Source organism: Ambystoma mexicanum, chromosome 1p, assembly GCF_040938575.1.
Source record: "Ambystoma mexicanum isolate Mex_15411 chromosome 1p, UKY_AmexF1_1, whole genome shotgun sequence".
NCBI lineage: Eukaryota > Metazoa > Chordata > Amphibia > Caudata > Ambystomatidae > Ambystoma > Ambystoma mexicanum.
The window spans coordinates 974,676,561-974,697,078 of NC_090921.1; the positions used below are offsets into that span (position 1 = coordinate 974,676,561).

Sequence of the window (20,518 nt, forward strand, 5' to 3'; positions counted from 1 at the left end):
ACTATCAGCCACACTGATTACCACATCTCAATATAGTTTTTGAGTATACACCCTGTACACCCCGCCCCCCACCCCATTTGCACCGCTTTTCGATCTTGGCAAAATGCTCTGAAAAAAACACTATCGACAAGCCCCAAACCATCACCAATAATCCTTCCTCCCCCACCCGCATGCTCCCTGCCCTCAAAACTCCCTAATTAACAACATTTGTATCATTTTAAAACACTTCTCAATGTAGATTCGGAACTTGATTCTCGAATCTCGTAATGGTCGACTTTCATAACTGAAAAAGCTTGGCAATAGTAATGCATCATGGGAGATGTGACTAACATTTTGGCTACAGGGGAATCCTGCACTGCGCCAAATAAAAAAAAAACGCACACAAACGGGTTTGCTCCAAAACATTTCCTTCGAACACTTCATGCCCGACTTGTTTACCGACAGTAAGATAGCTCAGCGGGTTAGTGCTCGCTGCTGCCATCTGAGCGTGATCAACAGGTCGCAAGTTTGAATCCCGGCAAGGCCAACTCAGCCTTTCATCCTTCCGAGGTCGATAAATGAGTACCAATTTCGGTTGGGTGATATTGAATATAAATATGTGCTCTGTAAAGCGCTTTGTTTTAAGGCGCTATATAAATAACACATCATTATCATTATTTGGAGCAAATCCATCCAACGGTTTAGGCTGTGTGCATGAGCAAAAGGACATTTTGCCTTTGGGAAAATGAATGGAAAAGGGAAAAACACACCCTTTGTTTGTCCCTTTTTTATCTTTTGAAATGTAACTTGAATGTGCACAAAAATGACCAGTCCTGGGGGTGGGGCTGGGGGCCTGGTCCCTAATATAGGAATCTCAAACTTCATGCTGATCCGTCATATGGCTCAAAATTTTGTAACCATAGAATATTTGCTTTTCCTATGAATGATGGCTTTCACCTTACCTCACGGTTGTCCAGCTCCAGGCGTTAAGGGCCGGAATCCTGCTGGGTTTTCAGGATATCCCTCATGAATATTCATGAGATAAAATGTTCATACATTTAAAATCATTGTATGCAAATTTATCTCATGAATATTAATGAGTGGTATCCTGAAAATCTGACCTGTTTCCGGCCCTCCCTGCCTCCAGTTGGACAACCCTGCCTTAACTATATAATAATGACTTTAACATTGTATTATGAGGTTATGTTCAGGCAAAAAGTAAATCTGATACTTTTCTAAGATGAATTGACCTTGAGAAAGCATGTTTTTTCTAGTTTGCCATAGAGTGAAATAATTTTCTGCAAGTATACATTTTGGGTGACTGAATACTGAAATTCCCAGAAAGATCTATATTTTTTCTTTTTTGTGTGGAGGTGTGGGGGTTTAAACGGGAATATAAGCGTTGTTTGTGACAGCTAACGTGGAAAGGTCCAATTGCCCTTACTTAACAAGTGAAGAAAAATGCTATGGAACCAACATCTTGTGATTTCTCTTAACCATGTTGACTATTCTCTCCCCACGCCATTGAGTTCCTCAAACATCCTGCATAGCTTAAACCTACTCTCTTTTCAGCTGGAGCGTCGTCATGAACAAATGAAGAAGAATTTAGAGGCTCAATACAAAGAATTGGAGGAAAAAAGAAAGCAGTTTGAGGAAGATAAAGCATCCTGGGAGGCCCAACAGCGTCTCCTGGAGCAGCAGAAACTAGATGCATCTAAGTAAGTACTCTTTGGAGACTGGTTATTTGAAAACAAATATGTTATGGGAGAGGGGTGGATGGGGGAAGCAGACAGATGGGATAGCTAGAAATACCACCCATTTTCCAACTCACTAATTGATTATTTATAGTGTGCTTTCCCAAATATGAACACAAAACAGTTGTGATCTACATAATTAACTGGACTAAGCCTCTTTTGTTCACTCTCATTGTCATTGCAGCATTGCGCATGTATCAAAGTGAGCATGCCGTTAATCGTTGGCAACACAAGACATGGACGCGCTTCTTAATGCATTCCTGTTCAATTCTAATGCATTCCAGCGAAATACGTGCATTCCGCTATAATTGAAGTGAAAAAAGACATGTTGTGAAGTGTTTCAGTAACTGTGCTATTGTTAAAGCACAGTGTCAATAAATCTCTTTATGAGCAAAATACACTTATTTGTTCAAGTCAATATTGACAAAACCTATCAGTGTGTTTTGTCTACTGTATGAAGTTATGACCTTCATGTAAGAATTGTGTGGATTGTAGTTGTCATTAAAGGTATTTGCCGTATAGTCTGGCATATAAACTATAAATTGAGGGTGGAGTAGTTGAAACCCAATTGTAATCAAAGTGATCCCAATTTGGTTCCAGCCAACCACTGCTTAACGCCTCTTTTGTGTTAGCCACAAAGTGCCCAAAATGTAACTGGAATCAGAATGCCCAGAGACCATTTTTGCTGAATAGTTGCTCTGGTGGAGCTGGCTTGGTGTAGTATACTTTGGGACTATTCAGCACAGATCTGTACAATGAAAGCTGGCATTCCCCACTCGCACAACAAAATAACCAAGTAATGAGACACCAATGGACACACCCCAGTAGGGAATGAGGCCAGGACAATTGCGAGTGAGTAAAAGAGAGACCTTTTATATAAGATTTAAATGGGGCACGCAGAGGACTCTGCTACTCCGAGAGCACTCTGCCCAAACAGAAAATACACATTATATTACAATAACACGTCACTGACGTGTACTATAGGGGATACAATAACTATTGCTCATTGGCTGGAAAAGACAAGACATTACAGATCATATAATCGTGCTGCTCCAGGATTGGTGACGCCGAACTTGTAATTTCTTAAGGCCCATGGGTCAGCTGGGCTCATCAGGGAGGGGTGTGGGGTTGGGCGATGTCCGTGCAGTAGTATTTCTCTCTCTAATCTAACACATCACATCAATCCTAGTCATGCAAGATTTAGTATAATACGTAAATTTCATCATAATATATATACATCATGTAGACATTTGACCTGGGCCACAGGGAGAGCAAAGGTACATGGGTCCAGGTGCCTTATCTAACACAGTATTTCAGAATACATTGGTCATTCGTTTCTTAGATCAAACATGGGTGTTTTACTATTTGTTAGTACAGGAAAAATATATGGCCTTGCAGGATTAGATACATGGGGGGTAAACTAGGGTGGCACATGAGCAAGGGTCTTGCAACTGTTAACATGAAAGGGACATAAGGTTAGGGGGCTCGAGGTACATAATTCTCAAGGAGGGATTTGTTTGAGCAGAAAGTCCTCGCCGCCCCCAAAACACTTCCCCACTGACCCCCCCCCCCCACCCCCTGCTTACCTTTTTCCTGTCTGCTTTGTTTCAGACCCTGTGGCGTCAGATCCGTCACTCCTACGCGGGTCGGTTCAGACGCTGTGGGTCTGCTTTTTTTTGCTTTTTTTTTTTTTCTCCCCTGTCCCCTGCCTCCAAACCTCTAGAAGCAGGGGACACCCCCGTTACCCCAAAAGGCAATCACTACCAAACATGTTTGGTAATGATTAACCACACTGATCGTTTACAAATGATCGAATGGTACTGGCCGAATTCGGCCAGATTTTCCATCCAATCTTTGTAAACAATCAATTTGGGTACCACCTGTGGGCCAGCCCAGTCTCTAGCTCTCCCTGTGGGCTTTACAATCCTTAGAAGTGACAGGCCCAACTCTAGAGGAGAAGGCACAGCACTAATCTCCAAGGAATCCCTGCAAACAAGACCCTCATAACAGTGGAAGGCAACTGCAAGATGCTCTCAGTCAAATTCTCTGCCAGCCTCAATGACTTGCTTACCATCCATGTGATCTACCGCTAACCGGGCCCTCTTGCCGCCTTTGAAGAGAATCTCACCCATATCATTGGAAATGACATCAAACATACGACCAGAGCCATCCTGCGAGGTGATTTTAATTTAGGCCTCCATGATCCATCGGATCTCCACGCCGCACAGTGGCCAACACCCTCTCAGCCATCAGCTTTTGTCATTGCATAAATACCCCCACCCATACTGAAGACCGGTCTCTGTGTTAGGCAGAAACCTGTGCAGTTCCCTCTGGGACCTCTGCAAAAGATTTAAGACTACAGGTGTTTGGCAGTAAACCCATTTGGTAACAGTCTGTACCACACAGATTAACTTGGTAGCTGAGCAGTCAGACTTCCCTCAAGAAGAGTTAGGCAGTATACAGAGTATTCACAATAGGTCGAGAGCACACAATAGAACAAGTAAACACTGACCAGGGCTTGGTGTAAAAGATATAATTATTTATTTAAAACCACTTCTAGAAAAACACACAGGCACTTATAGTAAGCAATTCAGAAACACGGTCACTACAAGATATACACTCCCTTAAAAGAATATTAGACAAGTCTTAAGTAAAGCCCCACTTATTTTCAGATAGCGGTGAGCGCTTAACGTAGATGGCACTCTAATAGTTCGTTTTAAAAAGGGAGAGAAAAGCAGAGAACAAATTGAAACAGATCCCAATACTTTTACAAGAACAGAACAAGGGAGGAAGGCAAAGTAAAACCGTGAATTCAGAGTCAGTAGGCCGGATCCGCTTTAAGAGGATTGAAACGAAATGTGTCCAAGGTCACACGGTTTGCAGTGCACAAAAGTCTTGTAAGGGTTCAAAAAGGAGTTGGATCAAAGAAAGGGACCAGTTAGAGGGTCAAGGCGGCCAGCCCAGTCCAGAAGGTTAAGGAGTTATTATTACCTTGTAGCAATCTTTAGAAAGGGAGGCCTGGCGGACACGGTACCTTAAAGTGGTGAGAACACTCCAGCGGGGGCAGTTGTTCCTGGCAGCGGGTGCAAGTCGGTGCTCCGTCCGGGGGAAGAGAGGATTTCGTCGTGGAGGAAGACAGGAGTCCGTTGCACTGCCAGGGAAGAAACCAGCCGCAGAGTTTCTCAGGTACAAGGAGCGGTCCGTTGATTCGCGGTTCAGTGGTGAGTGGCTATCCGGCTGCCGGGGTGCTTGGCACGGGCAGTTCGACCACAAACCGGGCTGGGGTGCGAAGAAAGAAAGGTAAACTGGTTGTGCCCACCAGTCAGGGGAAGAAGCCTCTCCAGCCGGGAGATCTTCTCTGTTGTCGGGAAGTAGTGAGTCCGTTCTGCAGGGCTTCACCGGTGGTGTCGTCGTGGTAGGTCGGCTCAGCTTCTCCCTCGTTGGATTCTCAGGTCCTGTGGCGACTTCTGAAGTTCCAGTCCCCAAAGCCCTGCTTTTATGCAGCAAACCCCCATTCACTCAGCCTAGCTGTCAATCAAACATGCTAAGTGGTGAGCTGGCTGGGCCAATCACACAAGAGTGCGACTTGAGTTACCAAGGTAACTCAGTCCAGGGTGCCTAAACCCCCTCCCGCACCCCCTGTGGTACCCAGACAGAGTGGCACCACTTTTGGAGGCTTCTGTGGAGAAGCCCTCCAAAAAGTGGAACAAAGGGCTCGACCTGGGTTGGAGTCACAGAAGAGAACACAACGCCATTTTTGAATCGAGTCTTGGCAAAAAATACCAACCAGAGAATTAATATTAATTAAATAAACCAGCGGTATGTTCGAGGCTATGAGAATTAAATGATTAAAGTTGGTAGCCTCGAACAATGGGAAAATCCCATAGGGAAATATTCGCGGTCGAATATAAAAAATAGTTTCCACTGCCACCAGCCAAAACTCGATCAGGGGGGACGGAGACGTGCCCCCTCGACTAACAGACCCCAGGGCAATCGAAATTGCCCCTACCAGTACGTCCACAATATGATGGTTTGTACTGGTTTCTGTTAATAATTTGGGACTAGTAAAGCCAATGGTGACTTTAAATGCCCTGGGAGACAGTAGTCGGTCCCAGGGTATGGAGTCTATGGTGGGGTGTCACTATGACACTCCTGTGTTACTGCACGGAGGGTGCTGTGTAACACACATATTAAAAACACATGAGACCCTATGGAGTAAAGGACCCCATAGCCCATAAAACACATTACCAGTCAAAGGAATACCATAAATCATGTCCAAGAGTGGGAGAAAAAGAGTCTCACTCTTGGCAGGAGAAAAAAAACAAACTCCAGAAATCCAGCAAAGCTGCTGGGGGACTCACTAGGTTAGGAAATTCAGCCTAAAGACAGAATTCTCCCTAACACCCTGGACCGGGTAGCTGATCACAACAGCCAGATAACCATATTGTCAACTCACCATGCCTATGGTCGGATCACCACATCCTTAACTTTACCTTATCCACCCTCCAAGTTGCCCATCCTTGCACGCCTAGCCCTGTCAGCTACTTGGTCCTGCAGTACCCGGGAGTTGACCAAAGATACGATCTCCTCACGTCACACCCCTCATACCTGAACACCTCCTTGTAGACGATCCCAGGATCTTAGCCAATTTATACACAAACATGCTAGAAAATGCTGTCAATACAGTGGCCCTGCTAGCCCCACGCAAGGCTAAACCAGTAGCACATGTCAACTCATGGTTTACTACTGACCTCCAAGACCTAAGTACCAAAAAGCGTCTACTGGAAGCCACCTGGAAAAAAGCCCCAACTAGCGATTTCAAAGCCCCGTTTAACAAGATTTCAAGGGAATACAAACAAGCCATCATAGTGCCAAAATCTACAGCCTTCAACAATAGAATACCAAGTCCAATTGGCAAGAAATCTTTAAAATACTCGGGGCTTGAAACTTCCTCAAACCCCTCCCCCCCCTTATCCACTAACCTCAGACGAGTTGTGGTGCTCCCATCATCCAGGATGCCATGTGAGCAAAAATGTCCATGCTCAAGATGAAAATGGCCCTCAAGCAGGGAAACATCAAAACCGCTGGCCCCCGTCTCTCACTCCCTCTCCTATAACCATCACATTCCCCACCTTTGAATTCAATCGCTGAAATAGACACTGCCCGCATTTTATCGAACCTCAAAATTCAAGGGAGACATGTGCCCAGCTCCCGTCATCAAAGACTGCACTGAAGCCCTAACACCATTCATCACAAGATTCATAAACGCCTCCTTCAACTAGAGCACAGTTCCCGGAGACCCTCAAAGAAGCTTGGGTGCTCCCTCTCCTGAAAAAACAATCACTGGAACCAGCAAATCCCAACACTATCGTCCCATCACCACTGTCCCCTTCCTGCTGAAGATACTGGACAGGGCAGCATACATCCAAATAAAAGACTTCCTGGAAACCAAGCTGATCCTAGGCTCTCAATAATCGGGCTTCAGACCTGGACATGGCACGGAATCAGATCAGCGTTACTAGACGTGAAAAATCAACTGGACAATCTTAGAAATTAGAGGAAACCTGCACCACTCCTGCTCCCTGACCTCTCAGCTGCTTTTTAGATCATGGATTGCAATATTTTTGTCATCAATCGTTCAGCAGCCGCCATTGTCTCTCAAGACGCGACCATCAGGGTGGCTTCCTTTCTGGGTGGAAGATTTATGCAAGTCTTCTCAGATATTGCCAGTGCTCCATCTGCTCCCATCACCTGTGGGGTCCCCAAGGCTCTTGTGTCTTCCCCACCCTATACAACATATTTACCAGGCCCCAATTCACCCTCCTGTACTCCATTGGCAGCACTTACACAAATTATGCCGATGACACCCAAATCCTTCTCCCCCTGACTGGTATCTATGACAATGACTCCATCACCATAAACATCTACTCAAAAATCAAGGTATGGATGGCCACAAACCACCTATGCCTCAATGATGACCAGACAGATTCTACTGGTCAGATCACCAGCAACACTGAAGAAACTCCACACCCAATTTGCATCCTTCACCATAGATGGAAATCTGATCCCTGTCTCTACCTCAGTAAAAGCTCTTGGGTTCCCTCTGGACACCACTCTTTCCCTCATGCGTCAAGTGAATTCAGTCGCCTCCTCATCGACCTACACAGCCAAGCAGATCAATGCTGCCAGTCATTTCTTGACACCCTCAAGCTGCATAACCATTGCCAGGGCTGTAATTGGGTCAGACTAGACTATTGTAATGCCCTCCTATACAGGTGCCTCCCAACGCGCTCTGAAACACTTGTGTACGAGCGCAATAGAAATAAAATATCAATCAATCAACAAAACATTTTAAAAAAATGCAGATAATCCAAAACAATGCCCTGCACTCTGCACTTAACTTCTCCAAAAGAGAACATCTTATCTGCCAGAAGGGAAGCCCACAGGCTCCCTATTCATGGAAGGATTCTATTCAAGACACACAAAAGCTTAACGGATAGCGCTCCAGTATACCTTGCACAAAAACCTTTTAGACCAACCAGAACATCTTGCTCACACTGCCTCGCAATTCCAAAATTCAATTGAGTAAAAGGAGGTGGCTGCAGTTTCTCTACTCTTGCAGCTAAGAATTGAAACACCCTCCCACTTGCCCTAAGAGCAGAGAAATCATACTGGGCCTTTCAGAAAGCCTTAAAAACTCTGCTGTTCTCCTAAAACCATCAACACTACAAGACAGAACCCCTGCATGCCTTAGCAAGTAATGATGATCTACAGATAAGTAGGGATGCAGGGGAAATGAAAACCCTTGAGGGCTATGCCACCTGTGTCCTTAATGTGTATGAAGGAGACGGGCATACGGATTGTATTTACTGTTTATACCTCATTACACCGTTAAACGCTGTGAGATCTGTAAATGGCTTAGCTCAAAAACCCTTAAAGCCATAAAATGTCGCCTGGTGTGCTGGCTTAATGAGGGCAACTACCTGGACTATCCCGCCGACGTTGAGCCTACTAAAAGTACGACCATCACATGAGAAACTACAAGCCAGGTCGGAGGAGAGGCTGTTGAAGCATAGGCCCCAGTTCGGCCCCGTCTATGAACCGGTGACTGGACAAGAGGTCCACGTGCTGGGGGAGAAGATGCCTTTCAGCGCTCCAGAACGACCATTGTCCCCAGGAAAACGCCCGCCGTCATCGGAAAAACAGGTACACAGTCCATGGAGCATGCTGATGAAAGACAAGGCCAGCAAACACCATAAGCATATGACCAAGTCCACAGTGATGGGCAAAGGGTCTACTTCCTATACCCCTCCCGCACCCCCGTGATATGGAAGACACCTTTGTCAACGGCTACGACGTTGGGGATACAAAGGTCTAGAGGGCATGCCAAATCGTCCAGACATTCCAAATCCTCAGGGCATCTTAGAACATCGCGCACAATAGTGGCCTTATCAAAGGTGCGGGATTCTAATGAGCCTGTAGGGCATTACAGATCGCCCGGACAAGCCAAATCCTAATCGCAGGCCACAACCTTGTCGACTATCACCATGACCTGCTTCGAAGGGGCAGTCCTTGTCAATGGAACCAGATTACACGTCTACAGTGCATAAACTGGCATCAGCGGGACAACACTCAAAAGAAAACCAATACGTCCACAAAGGGTAAAGCCTGCCGATGTAAGAAAAAAGGGCCTCGGGTAAAGGTGGATCGTCAACACTCTTGTCAACGGTAAAGCAAAGCCTCGGGTGGAGAATAATGCCCGCAACCTACAGAGGTGGTCTCGGCTAAGGACAACACGCCAACAACTGTCCCACTACTAGAAAGGCTGCAGGAACAGGTTGGGCCTTCACCAGTTTCACCTATTACATACTCTCGGGTCATTCCAGAGGATATATTGCAACATGAGATCGATACAGATTTCGAAACACATGAACAACAAATGCAATTCTTAGAATCTGAGGAGTCTGTAATAATGCGGGAGCATCAGGAGGCTATAAGGTCCTCACAGACCAGCTGTCAGGTTCACTTGTCTCTTGAGATGGATGTGCTTTAATTTATAGTAATTCTTTGTTTATTTAACTACTTACACAATTTATACACAGTTCAGATTAAAACCTACCTTAACTTCCATTGCTCAGGAGAGTTCCCCAAGCCATCATGGTGGTGAGGAGGCAGGGTCCTGATTGGATGAGAACACTCCACAAGATGATTGGAGGCTGAGGTGGCTTGGAAACAGAGAATTCCAACTGCCTTTCATTGTCCTCGCCTTAGCAGGAAGGTCCTGTTTTTTTGTATCTCCTGAAGTAGGCCCCATTTTAATATTTGAATTCAGCCCAGGTTGGTGAAGAGGCAGGTTGGAGTCCAGATCCACGAGGGGCAAAGCAAGCGGAGATCTGGTGGGAGCGCAGCGCTCTAATTTCTAGAGAAAAGTTCTTATACAAATCTACTGAAGAAGTAATCTTCATTCATGAGAAGTGACCAAGTTTATTTTTAATCTCTTAGTTAGTTTAGGTATTTAGTCAGTTGTAAATGCCAAGAAAGCAATCTTTGTGAGTCCAAGTTGGGAGCAGCGTTCTGCAAGGAACACTAATTTTAAGCTGACAGCAGTAAAACCAGTCACACTTGTAAGCGTTGATTTTCTCTTTGAAGGAAACTTTAGATTAATCCGCATGAACATTAAATGTGAAGAAAGACTCCTGTCAAGGGAAAAAGATGTTGATAATAATATGCATGCGCTAAGGCAGACCTTTCCTTTATTGGCTGCCGCTCGCGCGCATATCACTGACAGTGTATTATACACTGACTGTGATTTATAACACGAAAGTAAGCCTCAGACTGCATCTCGATGCGTGTGCGCTCAGGATGACCAGTGGTTTCTCAGGAAGAGAGTCAAGTGCAGCTTTCTCTGATATCCTGCACAGGAGTCTAGGAGCTGGAAGGTAATATTCCTTGAAGAATGCAATAGAGGAGGTAAAAATAAAGGACCCTGATTACTTAGACTCTTTCAAAGAGAGAGAGGTCTAGCACAATAGACTCAAGGTATCTGCTGCTAGTTTGTTACTGGGGGCTTGAGTAGTGTAGGAGCACGTTTGCCCAGGGGAGTCATTCCAGAAGAACAGTTTTCTAGTCTGCCTCCATCTAGCAAATCAACAGTCATGTTTCCAGACTGTGGGATGGTACAGAATTAGTTTGAACAGCTATTCCAAAGGAAACCTCTCATAAGGAAAAGGTTAAGGTTCTATTTGGAGCTTCTGAAATAAAACCCGTTTCCCAGCTCTCAAGGGAAGCACAACAGGTATAGAAAAGTACAGAGGAACACAGGTGGGATGTTTTGATTAGGAAGGTATTAATCTTTTGTTTTCTCATCCTGTGCAGGTGCTCGGCTGGTTGGAGAGGGAGTAACCTGTGTTCTGTTTTTTGTTTTATCCACTTTCCCCTTTCCCTTTGGGGTGTAGAGACTTCTGCTGTTAAAATCAGTAGTCTACACATCTTAGAGGGACTGTGGGGTCAGCAGCTCCCGCGGATCAAGATTCAGGACCAGACACCAGCCACTCCAGGAAGACACATTCCTCTTGGCGACCACTCGGGGCACCACCTGCACCAACCAGGTCTGAATGCAGCGCTCCATCCTACCCCAGGGCCAAGTCACTTGGGTGCACACCATGGAACGATGCGGTCCCTATTGACCAACCCACAAGCTTTGCTGTTGCAAGTCGTCTCCTCGATGCAAAGAGTGATTATGCGGCTGAACGCTGCTTTAACAACCAGTTCTACCCGCACTGCAACTACGGATCCCTCCACCACGGTGCTCACCCTCCCCAACCAGGTCAAGGTCTAGGGCCAGGTACGCAACCCCTAAACACACCCCCACACCCCTGCGAGACCAGTCATGTTCTAGGTCCGCATCACGCTCTCCACGAAGACCCCTTCCAGAGTCAATGGTTAGGAGCAAATCCTCCAGGCTACTTGCGTCTCCTCGGCCAAGACATCAAACACTCTTGCCTATTCGGCGGGCCATGCAGGAAGAGGGTGAACGAACAGACACTAATGGGGATGACCCTCGTGACACATCAACCTCCACACATATGCCCCAAGGGGACTGGGATACCGACTACCTGCAAGACAACCCACCAGGGGATGAGGCTCCAAAGCCCCCAACCCCCCGGATGAGATCTCACACTATGGTCACAAGGGCCTGCCAGAAGTTCAGCCTCATTGCCTCTGAAGACTAGAAAGATGATCATAGCACACAAATGCAAGGTAATCTTCACCGCCCCAGACTAACCTCACCAGACCTGGTACTCTGATCTCGTTCAGCTCTCAGTGGAACGATCGGTTCGACGCCACAATCACCCGACCATCATTTCACAGGACATGGAGTCTCTTGCATCAAGACCCACAGTCCCTGAGCCTAACGGCATGGATCTTGATTTCCCAGAATTCAGAAATCTGACGATCCCTCAGGAATGCAGGGACATGCTATTGGCATCAAGGGCTCCTTCCACTAACAAGTCATACAACCTGTAGTGGAAAAGCTTCTGTATATGGTGTGAAAGGCAGCAAAATATCAACCTGCACAGAATCAACCCACTCCAGGTCATGCCAGATGAGCTACTGCCATACTTGATCTCCTTGCCCAAGCAGTGCTTAGTCCAAACGTCCAAACGGGTACATCTGGCGGCCATCTCCAGGTACACCAGTAGGAGTAACAGCAGCTCTCTACACGAATAGTGGTCAAACATTTTCTTAAGGGCCTCTTCCAAACCTTTCCTCCAACCTGCCCCATACTGTTACTAAATCTATTTTGAGCATGTGAACCTATGAAAGCTCCAATTCCGAGTATGTTTCTTACCTGTAACTCCTGTTCCCACAACATTGGTATCTTTCAGATTCACATGCGTCCTCTGACCGCCGCTATAAGGTAAAAACCATGCATGCACTCTGATCTTCCAACATCACAGGTCAGAATATGAAGGAAGGAAGAGGAGGGCTTCTAGCTACTCGAGGTCCCGTTGGTGGGGACCAAAAGCACCCATAAGGAGGGTGAGTGACTGCCTACAAAATGGAAAGTTGTTCTTGCTTTCAGCAAGGGAAACCCCAAAGATAACCGAGGATTCCCAGCCTGATGCCGGGGAATATTCAAAGCATATGAATCTATGAAAGATACCAATGCTGGAGAACAGGAGTTACAGGTAAGAAACATACTCCTTCTCTCTACCTTCCAGGGGTAGACGAGATAAAGCACAAGCCACGTCCACAGCTGCCTCCTTCAGTGTGGCCCTGCCGCAAAACTTTACTACACCAGCAGGTGGGGAGGGGGCATCAAACGCATCATTTGCAAGGATGGTGCACTTTTACTTCTCCAGCATGGGGTCTGGCATGAATTCACATGCTCATGAATATTCCCTGTCATCAGGCTGGGAATCCTCGGTAACAGAGAAAAAAAATCTGTTTCAGTTTCATTTTTTAACTGTATTTCTCCTAACCAATCAATGAGCTCTGGGTCATACTGCCCCTAGCTATTGACTGCCCTCTACCTAAGCCCCTCCTCTGGCAGCCATCTTCAGATTTTTACCGCACGTTCAAGTATTGGGAGTCCTAGTGCTTAGCTCTCAAGCTTTTACTGGGTTTTTCGCTTTTTGGAAGAGTTTTACTCTTATTTTTCGTTCAATCGAGCCCTTGTGCTCCATCGATCAACCTTCGATTAACAGGCACCCCTTTTTTGGATTCTTCAGCATCCCTCAAGGGCGGATTTCATTGAGTTTCTTCGTGGAGGCTTCCAGAAGATTCTTCAAGGCCTACACTGCGTGGATCATGGCGGACGAGAAGGATTCCCCCTTGCTTTTCAAGCTTTGTACCGACTGCAGTTTGCAGAATGTTTATATGGATGATAAACATTCCCAGTGCCTCTACAGTCTCCTCTGGATGCAAAGAAAGGGGAGGGGGGGACGCGGAAGTCCTCCAGGGCACGGATTTCTCCTCAGAGGAACTACTAGTCTACCTACAGACCATCCAGGAAGGCTATGACAAGGGAAATGTTGGTGCCACGCCCTACGACAAGGCGTTGAAGAGGGCGACAGAGGGCCTCAGGACGAAGACCTTGGCCCTGCCCCTACGCCCCAGCTTCCTATATGCCCTGCACCTCAGCTGCCCCCTAGAGACTGCTCAGCGGACATTCTCACAACTCTGCATACTCTGATCTCCGAGATACAGAGGAGGATGCCGGTTGCGCCGCCGACAGACCCACCTGCGATTCTGGTCACAGCCGAACCGCTGGCAACGGGGGAACTACCGGCCAAGAAGAGGAAGAGGCACCCGCTGCCTCCTTGCCATCCTTCACTGCCGTCTCCCCACCTCAGGATGAGACGGAGCCGGACACTGCGACGACGGGCACGGACGATGGCGGGATAGGGGACCTCCCGTCGCCTCCTCCCAGATTTTCCCCACCGGACGAGATAGGGTTGTTCAATGCAATGATCTCCAGAGCGTCAGAGCTTTTCCAGCTCACGCCGGAGGAGAAGGGCTTCTTTATACCAGTGCTGCGAGGCGAAGAGGAAGACCATCCTTTCAATCCTTTTATTTTAGATGACATTTGGGTTGAAGGGCTGGCATTCATGAAGAACCCTTCTTCGGCTCCAGTGAAGAGGGCCCGCCTGGAGAAAAAGTACAGGGTGCCGGACTCTGTGCCCAAGTGCTTGCGGGCCCAACCGTCGCCGGACTTGGTGGTCTCTGCAGTGGCCAAGAAGTCATCAAGCTCTACGTCTTCGACTGCGTCTACCCCTCCTGGCAACGAGGGGAAGAAGTTGGATGCGATGGGAAGGAGAGTAGTGATCTCTGCAACGACGACCATCAAGGCCGCCTACGCTCTCGCTATCGTAGCACGGTACGTGTGGTTCAAGCGCGCCTCTTTACTGGACTTCCTCCCCGACGATAAGAGATGAGAGGCTTTGGAGATATTGCTAGAGGGCGATGTGGCATCAGACCATGCCATCACAGTGGCCACGTACATTGCAGACTCTGGTTTCCGCTTGATGGGCAACTTTCAGGACGTGCAGACCAAAGTTTTGGACATGCCCTTTGATGGTGACAACCTCTTTAGGAAGGCTGTGGACGAGTCAACTACAGGCCATCAAAGCGGATACAGAGACAGCTTGTGCCCTAGGCATGCTACAGCAGCGACCTTCCTTTCGATCCTCAGGAGGCAAGTCTACCCGCTCTTCGAAAGGTGTTGGGGGGAGGTGGGGGGGAGAGGGGTGCTGTCGGCTCTTCCACTTACCGCCAACCCTCCCGTTACTCGTCCCAGGAGGACAACAGAGGGGGAAGCGGCCAGTCTACCTCCAAGCAGGAATGAGCCAGCCGGGATGTCGGGTACCCACCTGTACACCTCGGTGGGAGGCCGGCTGGAGAACTTCGTCATCGTGTGGATGACCATCTCCACCGACTGTTGGGTGCTGGATGCTTTCACCCACGGGCACATCCTGGAGTTCCATCGGTGTCCCCGAATACCTCCAGTGGCCCGACAAGAAAACCATGTCCCTCAACTGCTGCTGGAAGTTCAGGCCATGTTAAAAAAGGGGGCGATAGAGCTGGTCCCAAATCGACTACGGGGCTCCTGAGTATACTCAAGGTACTTCCTTGTACAAAAGAAGACCGAGGGCTGGCGGCCCATTCTCAACCTGTGATAACTGAACAAATACATAGTCCCAGAAGTTCCGAATGGTCACTCTTCAACACGTGCTCAGACAACTGGAAGAGGGAGACTTTGTCGTTGTTGGACCTGGAGGATGCGTACTTCCACATCCCCATTCACAAGGGACACCACGAATTTCTGCGTTTAGTCGTTCAAGGGAAGCACTACCAATTCAAGGCCCTTCCCTTCCGACTGAAGTCTGCACCCAGGGTTTTCACCAAGTGCCTGGCGCCGGTGGCGGCCCACCTGCAACTACAAGGGATCCACGTCTACCCTTACTTGGACGACTGGCTCATCCGGGCCAGATTAAGGGAAGTTGCCGTCGACCACACGGCGAGGACCGTTCGCCTTCTGACGGATCTGGAGTTCTTTGTGAACTATGTAAAGTCCTGCTTGACTCCATCTGCGATCCCGACTCAACATGGTGTTGTGCCTGGCATCACGAGGAGAGGATAGCAGCCATCCTGGGCAAGGTGCAGCGGCTGCTAGCACTGAAGAGTGCCACAGTGAGGACCATTAAGTCTCTGCTTGGCATGATTTCATTGTGCAGGTTACGGATGCGCCCACTGCAAGAGTTCCTTGACGCCCGTTGGATCCAAGTGTTAGGAAGCTTACAGGACAAGATCACGCTCGAGGAGAGCTTCCGTCGAGCGATAAGGTGGTGGGGCGTGTGCTCTCATCTGTCCGGAGGCACGGATTTCCAGATCCCACCGCACCGGCAGACGGTCACGACGGACGCCTCCCTGGAAGGATGCAGAGCTCACACCGGAAGTCTTCACGCCAGAGAACTGTGGCTGCCGGAGGAGAAGACGTTACACATCAACGTTCTGAAGTTGCGGGCAGTGTTTTGAGCCCTCAAAGCGTTCCTTTTGTCCCTAAAGGGCAATGTGCTGCAGGTCTTCACAGACTAAACCACCACCATGTTCTACATCCGGAAGCAGGGGGGGGGCACCATATCCCTGGCGCTCTCCAAAGAGGCGCAGGACCTATGGCACTGGGCCGTCGCCCAGGGGCTGTTCCTCGTTCCGTTTCACCTGGCAGGAGTAAAGAACACCGTCGCCGACTCTCTCAGCAGGGAGCTACGCTCTTTCCACAAGTGGGAGCTTCGGCAGGACAAAGTGGACCTCCTGTTCCGCAGATTGGGTAATCCCCAAATCGATCTATTTGCGACAGCGATGTTAGGTAAAGATTTGGGGTAGTACCCTTTGGGTGCACTACAACAACCTTAGTCTCCTGGCAATAGGACCCAACCTTTGGTATAAGTCTGAACTACACAGGTTGTTAGTGTGGTAGAGCAGCCAGGCTTCTCTCGAGGTGTTCATATGAGCGCTGTAGAGTGGTTGCACAAAGATTCACAGTGACGACAAGTATTCAAACAAACGCTTACACTCAAGGTTTCTTGATAAAACAATTTATTTACCAGTCATTTGAATAAGCCTTCTTTAGAAGGGAGCAATATAACAGCAGCACAACACACTTAGTTTCTAAATCGGCAAACACCCATTGGGGATGACAGACACTTCCCACACCCTCAGGTGACTTCAATAGTTAGGACACTGTGGACATTGATATATTACTGTTAGCATTTAGACTAGCACTGAGATGAGTGTCAAAGAAGAGGTTATTCGAACAAACGAGAGATCACAAATATTCTTAAGCAGTCAAATACTTTTCAGCCCTCCCCAATATCAGTGGAGAGAAGCGTCTTTCAGTGAAACGGCTAAGCCAAAGTCAATGGGCAAAAGTCTGTGGCTAAAGCACTTCTTGTAGGTAAGTAAGAAAAGTCTTTGTTTTAGAAGTCTTTGATGAAAAAGAATCAATGTAGGGCCACAGGTTGTTAGGCTTGTGAAGAGTAGAAGCAAATCTACAACAAGAGGTAAGTTCTCTTAGACTTTACAGTACCTTTTAGTTGGAAGAAAATGCTGCAGATGACTTCTGTTCCTGTGCAGCTCTGCAGATCCTGGTGTTCCTGGGCCTCAGACTTTGGGACAAGAGGGAAGACTTCTGGGGACTACTGCAATGGGATGGTTACAGACCGCAACCGGCAATCTTCAAACAAGTGGCAATTCAGTGTTTCAGCTCTTCGCATCTACCACAAATAGCACCACCGCGGTTCCTGGCTGTCAAGATGGGCTTTCCTTGCATCTGGGGTCCAGGGCTCTGTTGAGATGGCTCATGCTCGGTCAGTCCTGCTTCCTGGGAATCCGGAGGATCTTCCTGGAGCTCTTAGCCAGCTTAAAAGCAACGCACATGAACTGGCGTTCCTCTCCCTGGCTCTTCGGTTCCAGCAGCAACTGCAGTGGAAGTGCAGCCAGCTTCATGAGGATATCCAGGTGGCTTACTTTGGAGTTGATTGGTCCCACCAACTCAAGTGGAGAAGTCGTCCTTACAGGGGATTTTCTGTTGATTCAAATTTGGAGTTTCAGCACAGCAGCAGGGCTTGACAGGGCAAACCAGCGGTCCAGGAGTTGCAGCAGGCATCCTCTTCAAGTTCTTCAGATTCCTTCGTCCTGTGGTTGACTCTACCTTCCAAGCCAAAAAGCCTTGCCTTTTATGCAGGTTTCTCCCATTCATTCCAGCCTGGCTGTCAATTGCCCAGCAGGGTGGCTGTCCTCGCCGGACAGCCAGCTGGCCAATCAACTAGGAGTGCATTCCTGTCTCCTAGGAGACTAAGCACAGGGAGTTTCAGGCACCTCCCTCACTTCCTGCCCCACCAGACACCCTGGAGCCAGAGGCGGGCTTCACTCGTGAATCCCGCCAAAGACCAAATGAACCAAGGGACCAAACCTGGTTTGGCGCGCAGAGTAAATCTCAAGAAGGAACTTTCCACAGAGAAATGTCAAAAAAAGACTGGGCCATTTTTACAAAAATGGCACCAAAGGGTGCTTTACTGCAGCTGCAAACGCAGCCCGCGGTAAAGAGACACCATGATAGTAAAAAGTAAACCACTGCCACCAGTCATTCATCAAGGAAAGGGTAAATTGTTACATGAGAAGCTAGACAAAGGGGATACTATGTAACCCTCCAGCACCCTATCAAGATAGTGTGTGCTGGGTCTAGAAAAGTTACATTTGTAAGTGAAGTCAATTTCACTTTACTGCTATTGGAAACAGTAGTTTATCCAAGAGAAAGGTGTTTAAACCTTTGGGGAAACCTGAAAGACTTCCCTGTGCCACTGCACTGAAGGTGATGTGTGACGCAATGCAAAATGATGCCTATGGAGTTTGTCAGACACCAAAAACCAAAAGAAACAGTTAAAATCACATTAAAATACATGAGAGAGTTAAAAATGAAAAAGTCCTAGAGTCCAGCAAAAGAGCTGGGGGTCTCCAAGGTAGAGGGGAATTAGCACATTTCTGAGATTTCTCCCTAACAGGTGACAAACGCCAAATGCTGAAGGTTCGTCGGCAGGTTTCCCCAGCCGGGGAGCATGGTAGACGCATTCTCATTCCCCTGAGACGGCCTGTTTCTGTTTGCGTTCCCTCAGTTGCCGTTGCTTCTTCGAGTCCTTAATCAACTCAGACAGTCCCGGTGCAGGGTGATCCTTGTCGCACCAACTCTATGTACCCCCATATACCTTTTTTTTATGTACAACACACTTGTATTGGTTAAGAAAATATCCTCAGAATTACCAATTTGGTTTTTAAAAAAAAAACCTTTGTTTTCCTTTACATGACTTGATTCTTTGTTTTTTCTGTACCTTTTGATTGATCAATCCGTTGTAATTATAAATATGCTGTACATTATGCATTCCCGTACACCTTTCCTATGTACACCACATCCTGTGAATGTTTAAGACATTATGTAAACTTTAGGTTGTTTTGATATTGTACAGCATTTCTAATTTTTTGTCATTAAGTACTTGTATTATGTTTGTTTATATGTAATTGACTGTACATACTAACACAAAGCCCCTTTTTTGATAGCTTTCACCTTACCCCATTTTTTCGTACATACACTGACAAGACTGACTGACAACTTTAATGTAAGTTCATTATGGTGCTCCAGCCTTGAGTGCAGAAATTACTTGTCATCAGACATTTATGTCCTTATTGCAATTGGCCTCCGTCACGCTACCTCTTTTTCGCGCGCGCGTGGTTATTATATTCAAACTACTCGTCCCCGTGCTTTTTATTACTCACATTGGCTGCCTGGCCAGTATCTACCTTTAAAATTACGAAAGCGTTCCTTCGCCATTATCAAGTTTCTGACTTTGCATTTATCATCCCGCACATGCGCGGTTGGATTATTTGTCATTATTTACAAAAAGTTCTGACGCCGGCTCTGCCGTGTCGTCAGAACTATGACGTAGCCCTATGTAAAAGCAGCCTGCGCAGGCAGACGCAGTCCGAGACGCATGCCTCTTCCTACGTCATTCGCTAACTGATTATAAAAGAAGGCCACCATAAGTGAGCTGCATCCTCGAGTTGCAGGAGGCGGTTCACCATGGTCCCTTCGCTGGATGAGCTACATTATATCAAGTAAGTCTGGTATTCTGTTTCTGACATGCTAGTCAGACCACCTCTTTAGGGCATTCTGGCTCATTTTTTCAACTCTTCTTCTGCAGATAATTAGTTTTTTTGTCTGTACCGGAACTATTCAGTTTTCTGAGAGACAACCTATTCCTTCAGGACTTTTAGTACCTGATGTAAGTAGATAACACTTATTTCTACTTTCACTATCCCCCAGCTTAACTTAGTCTTGACATGCATTTTATTATTTATTTTCTCAGCATAGTGACATAAGATTTCTCCTAAAGCATCTGCTGTTTGCACTCCTGACTACTCCTTTTTTTTTTTTTTACAACTAAGTTGCCAACTCAGTTGGTATGTAAAATTGTTCCCTTCACTGATCTAGTTAGATCAACTAATGAGGATAATTAGATTATCCCCCCTCTCTAATGTTTCTATGATTACATGTAATAGCCGACTGGAACTATTGAGTATCACCACACTGGTTGTATATACTAGACACCGAATGAGTTACCTCTTGTATTCTAATCAAGATTGTAATGATCCTTTATATTTGAATTTCAAATGTACAAAATGTGTGTAAATTGTATACACCGCTATATTGAAGATAGTCTTTTTTCTAG

General features: G+C 47.0%; 1 protein-coding gene across 2 annotated transcripts in view; it reads left to right on the top strand.

Moving 5' to 3' along the window:
* Positions 1–20,518, top strand: part of LOC138582601 (septin-7-like) — a 403,409-nt gene that overhangs the window by 376,884 nt on the left and 6,007 nt on the right. For both annotated transcript variants that reach the window (XM_069654032.1, XM_069654023.1), the window contains one exon: positions 1,552–1,697. In XM_069654032.1, coding sequence (XP_069510133.1) covers positions 1,552–1,697 — 146 coding nt within the window. The remainder of the gene's footprint in view (positions 1–1,551; positions 1,698–20,518) is intronic.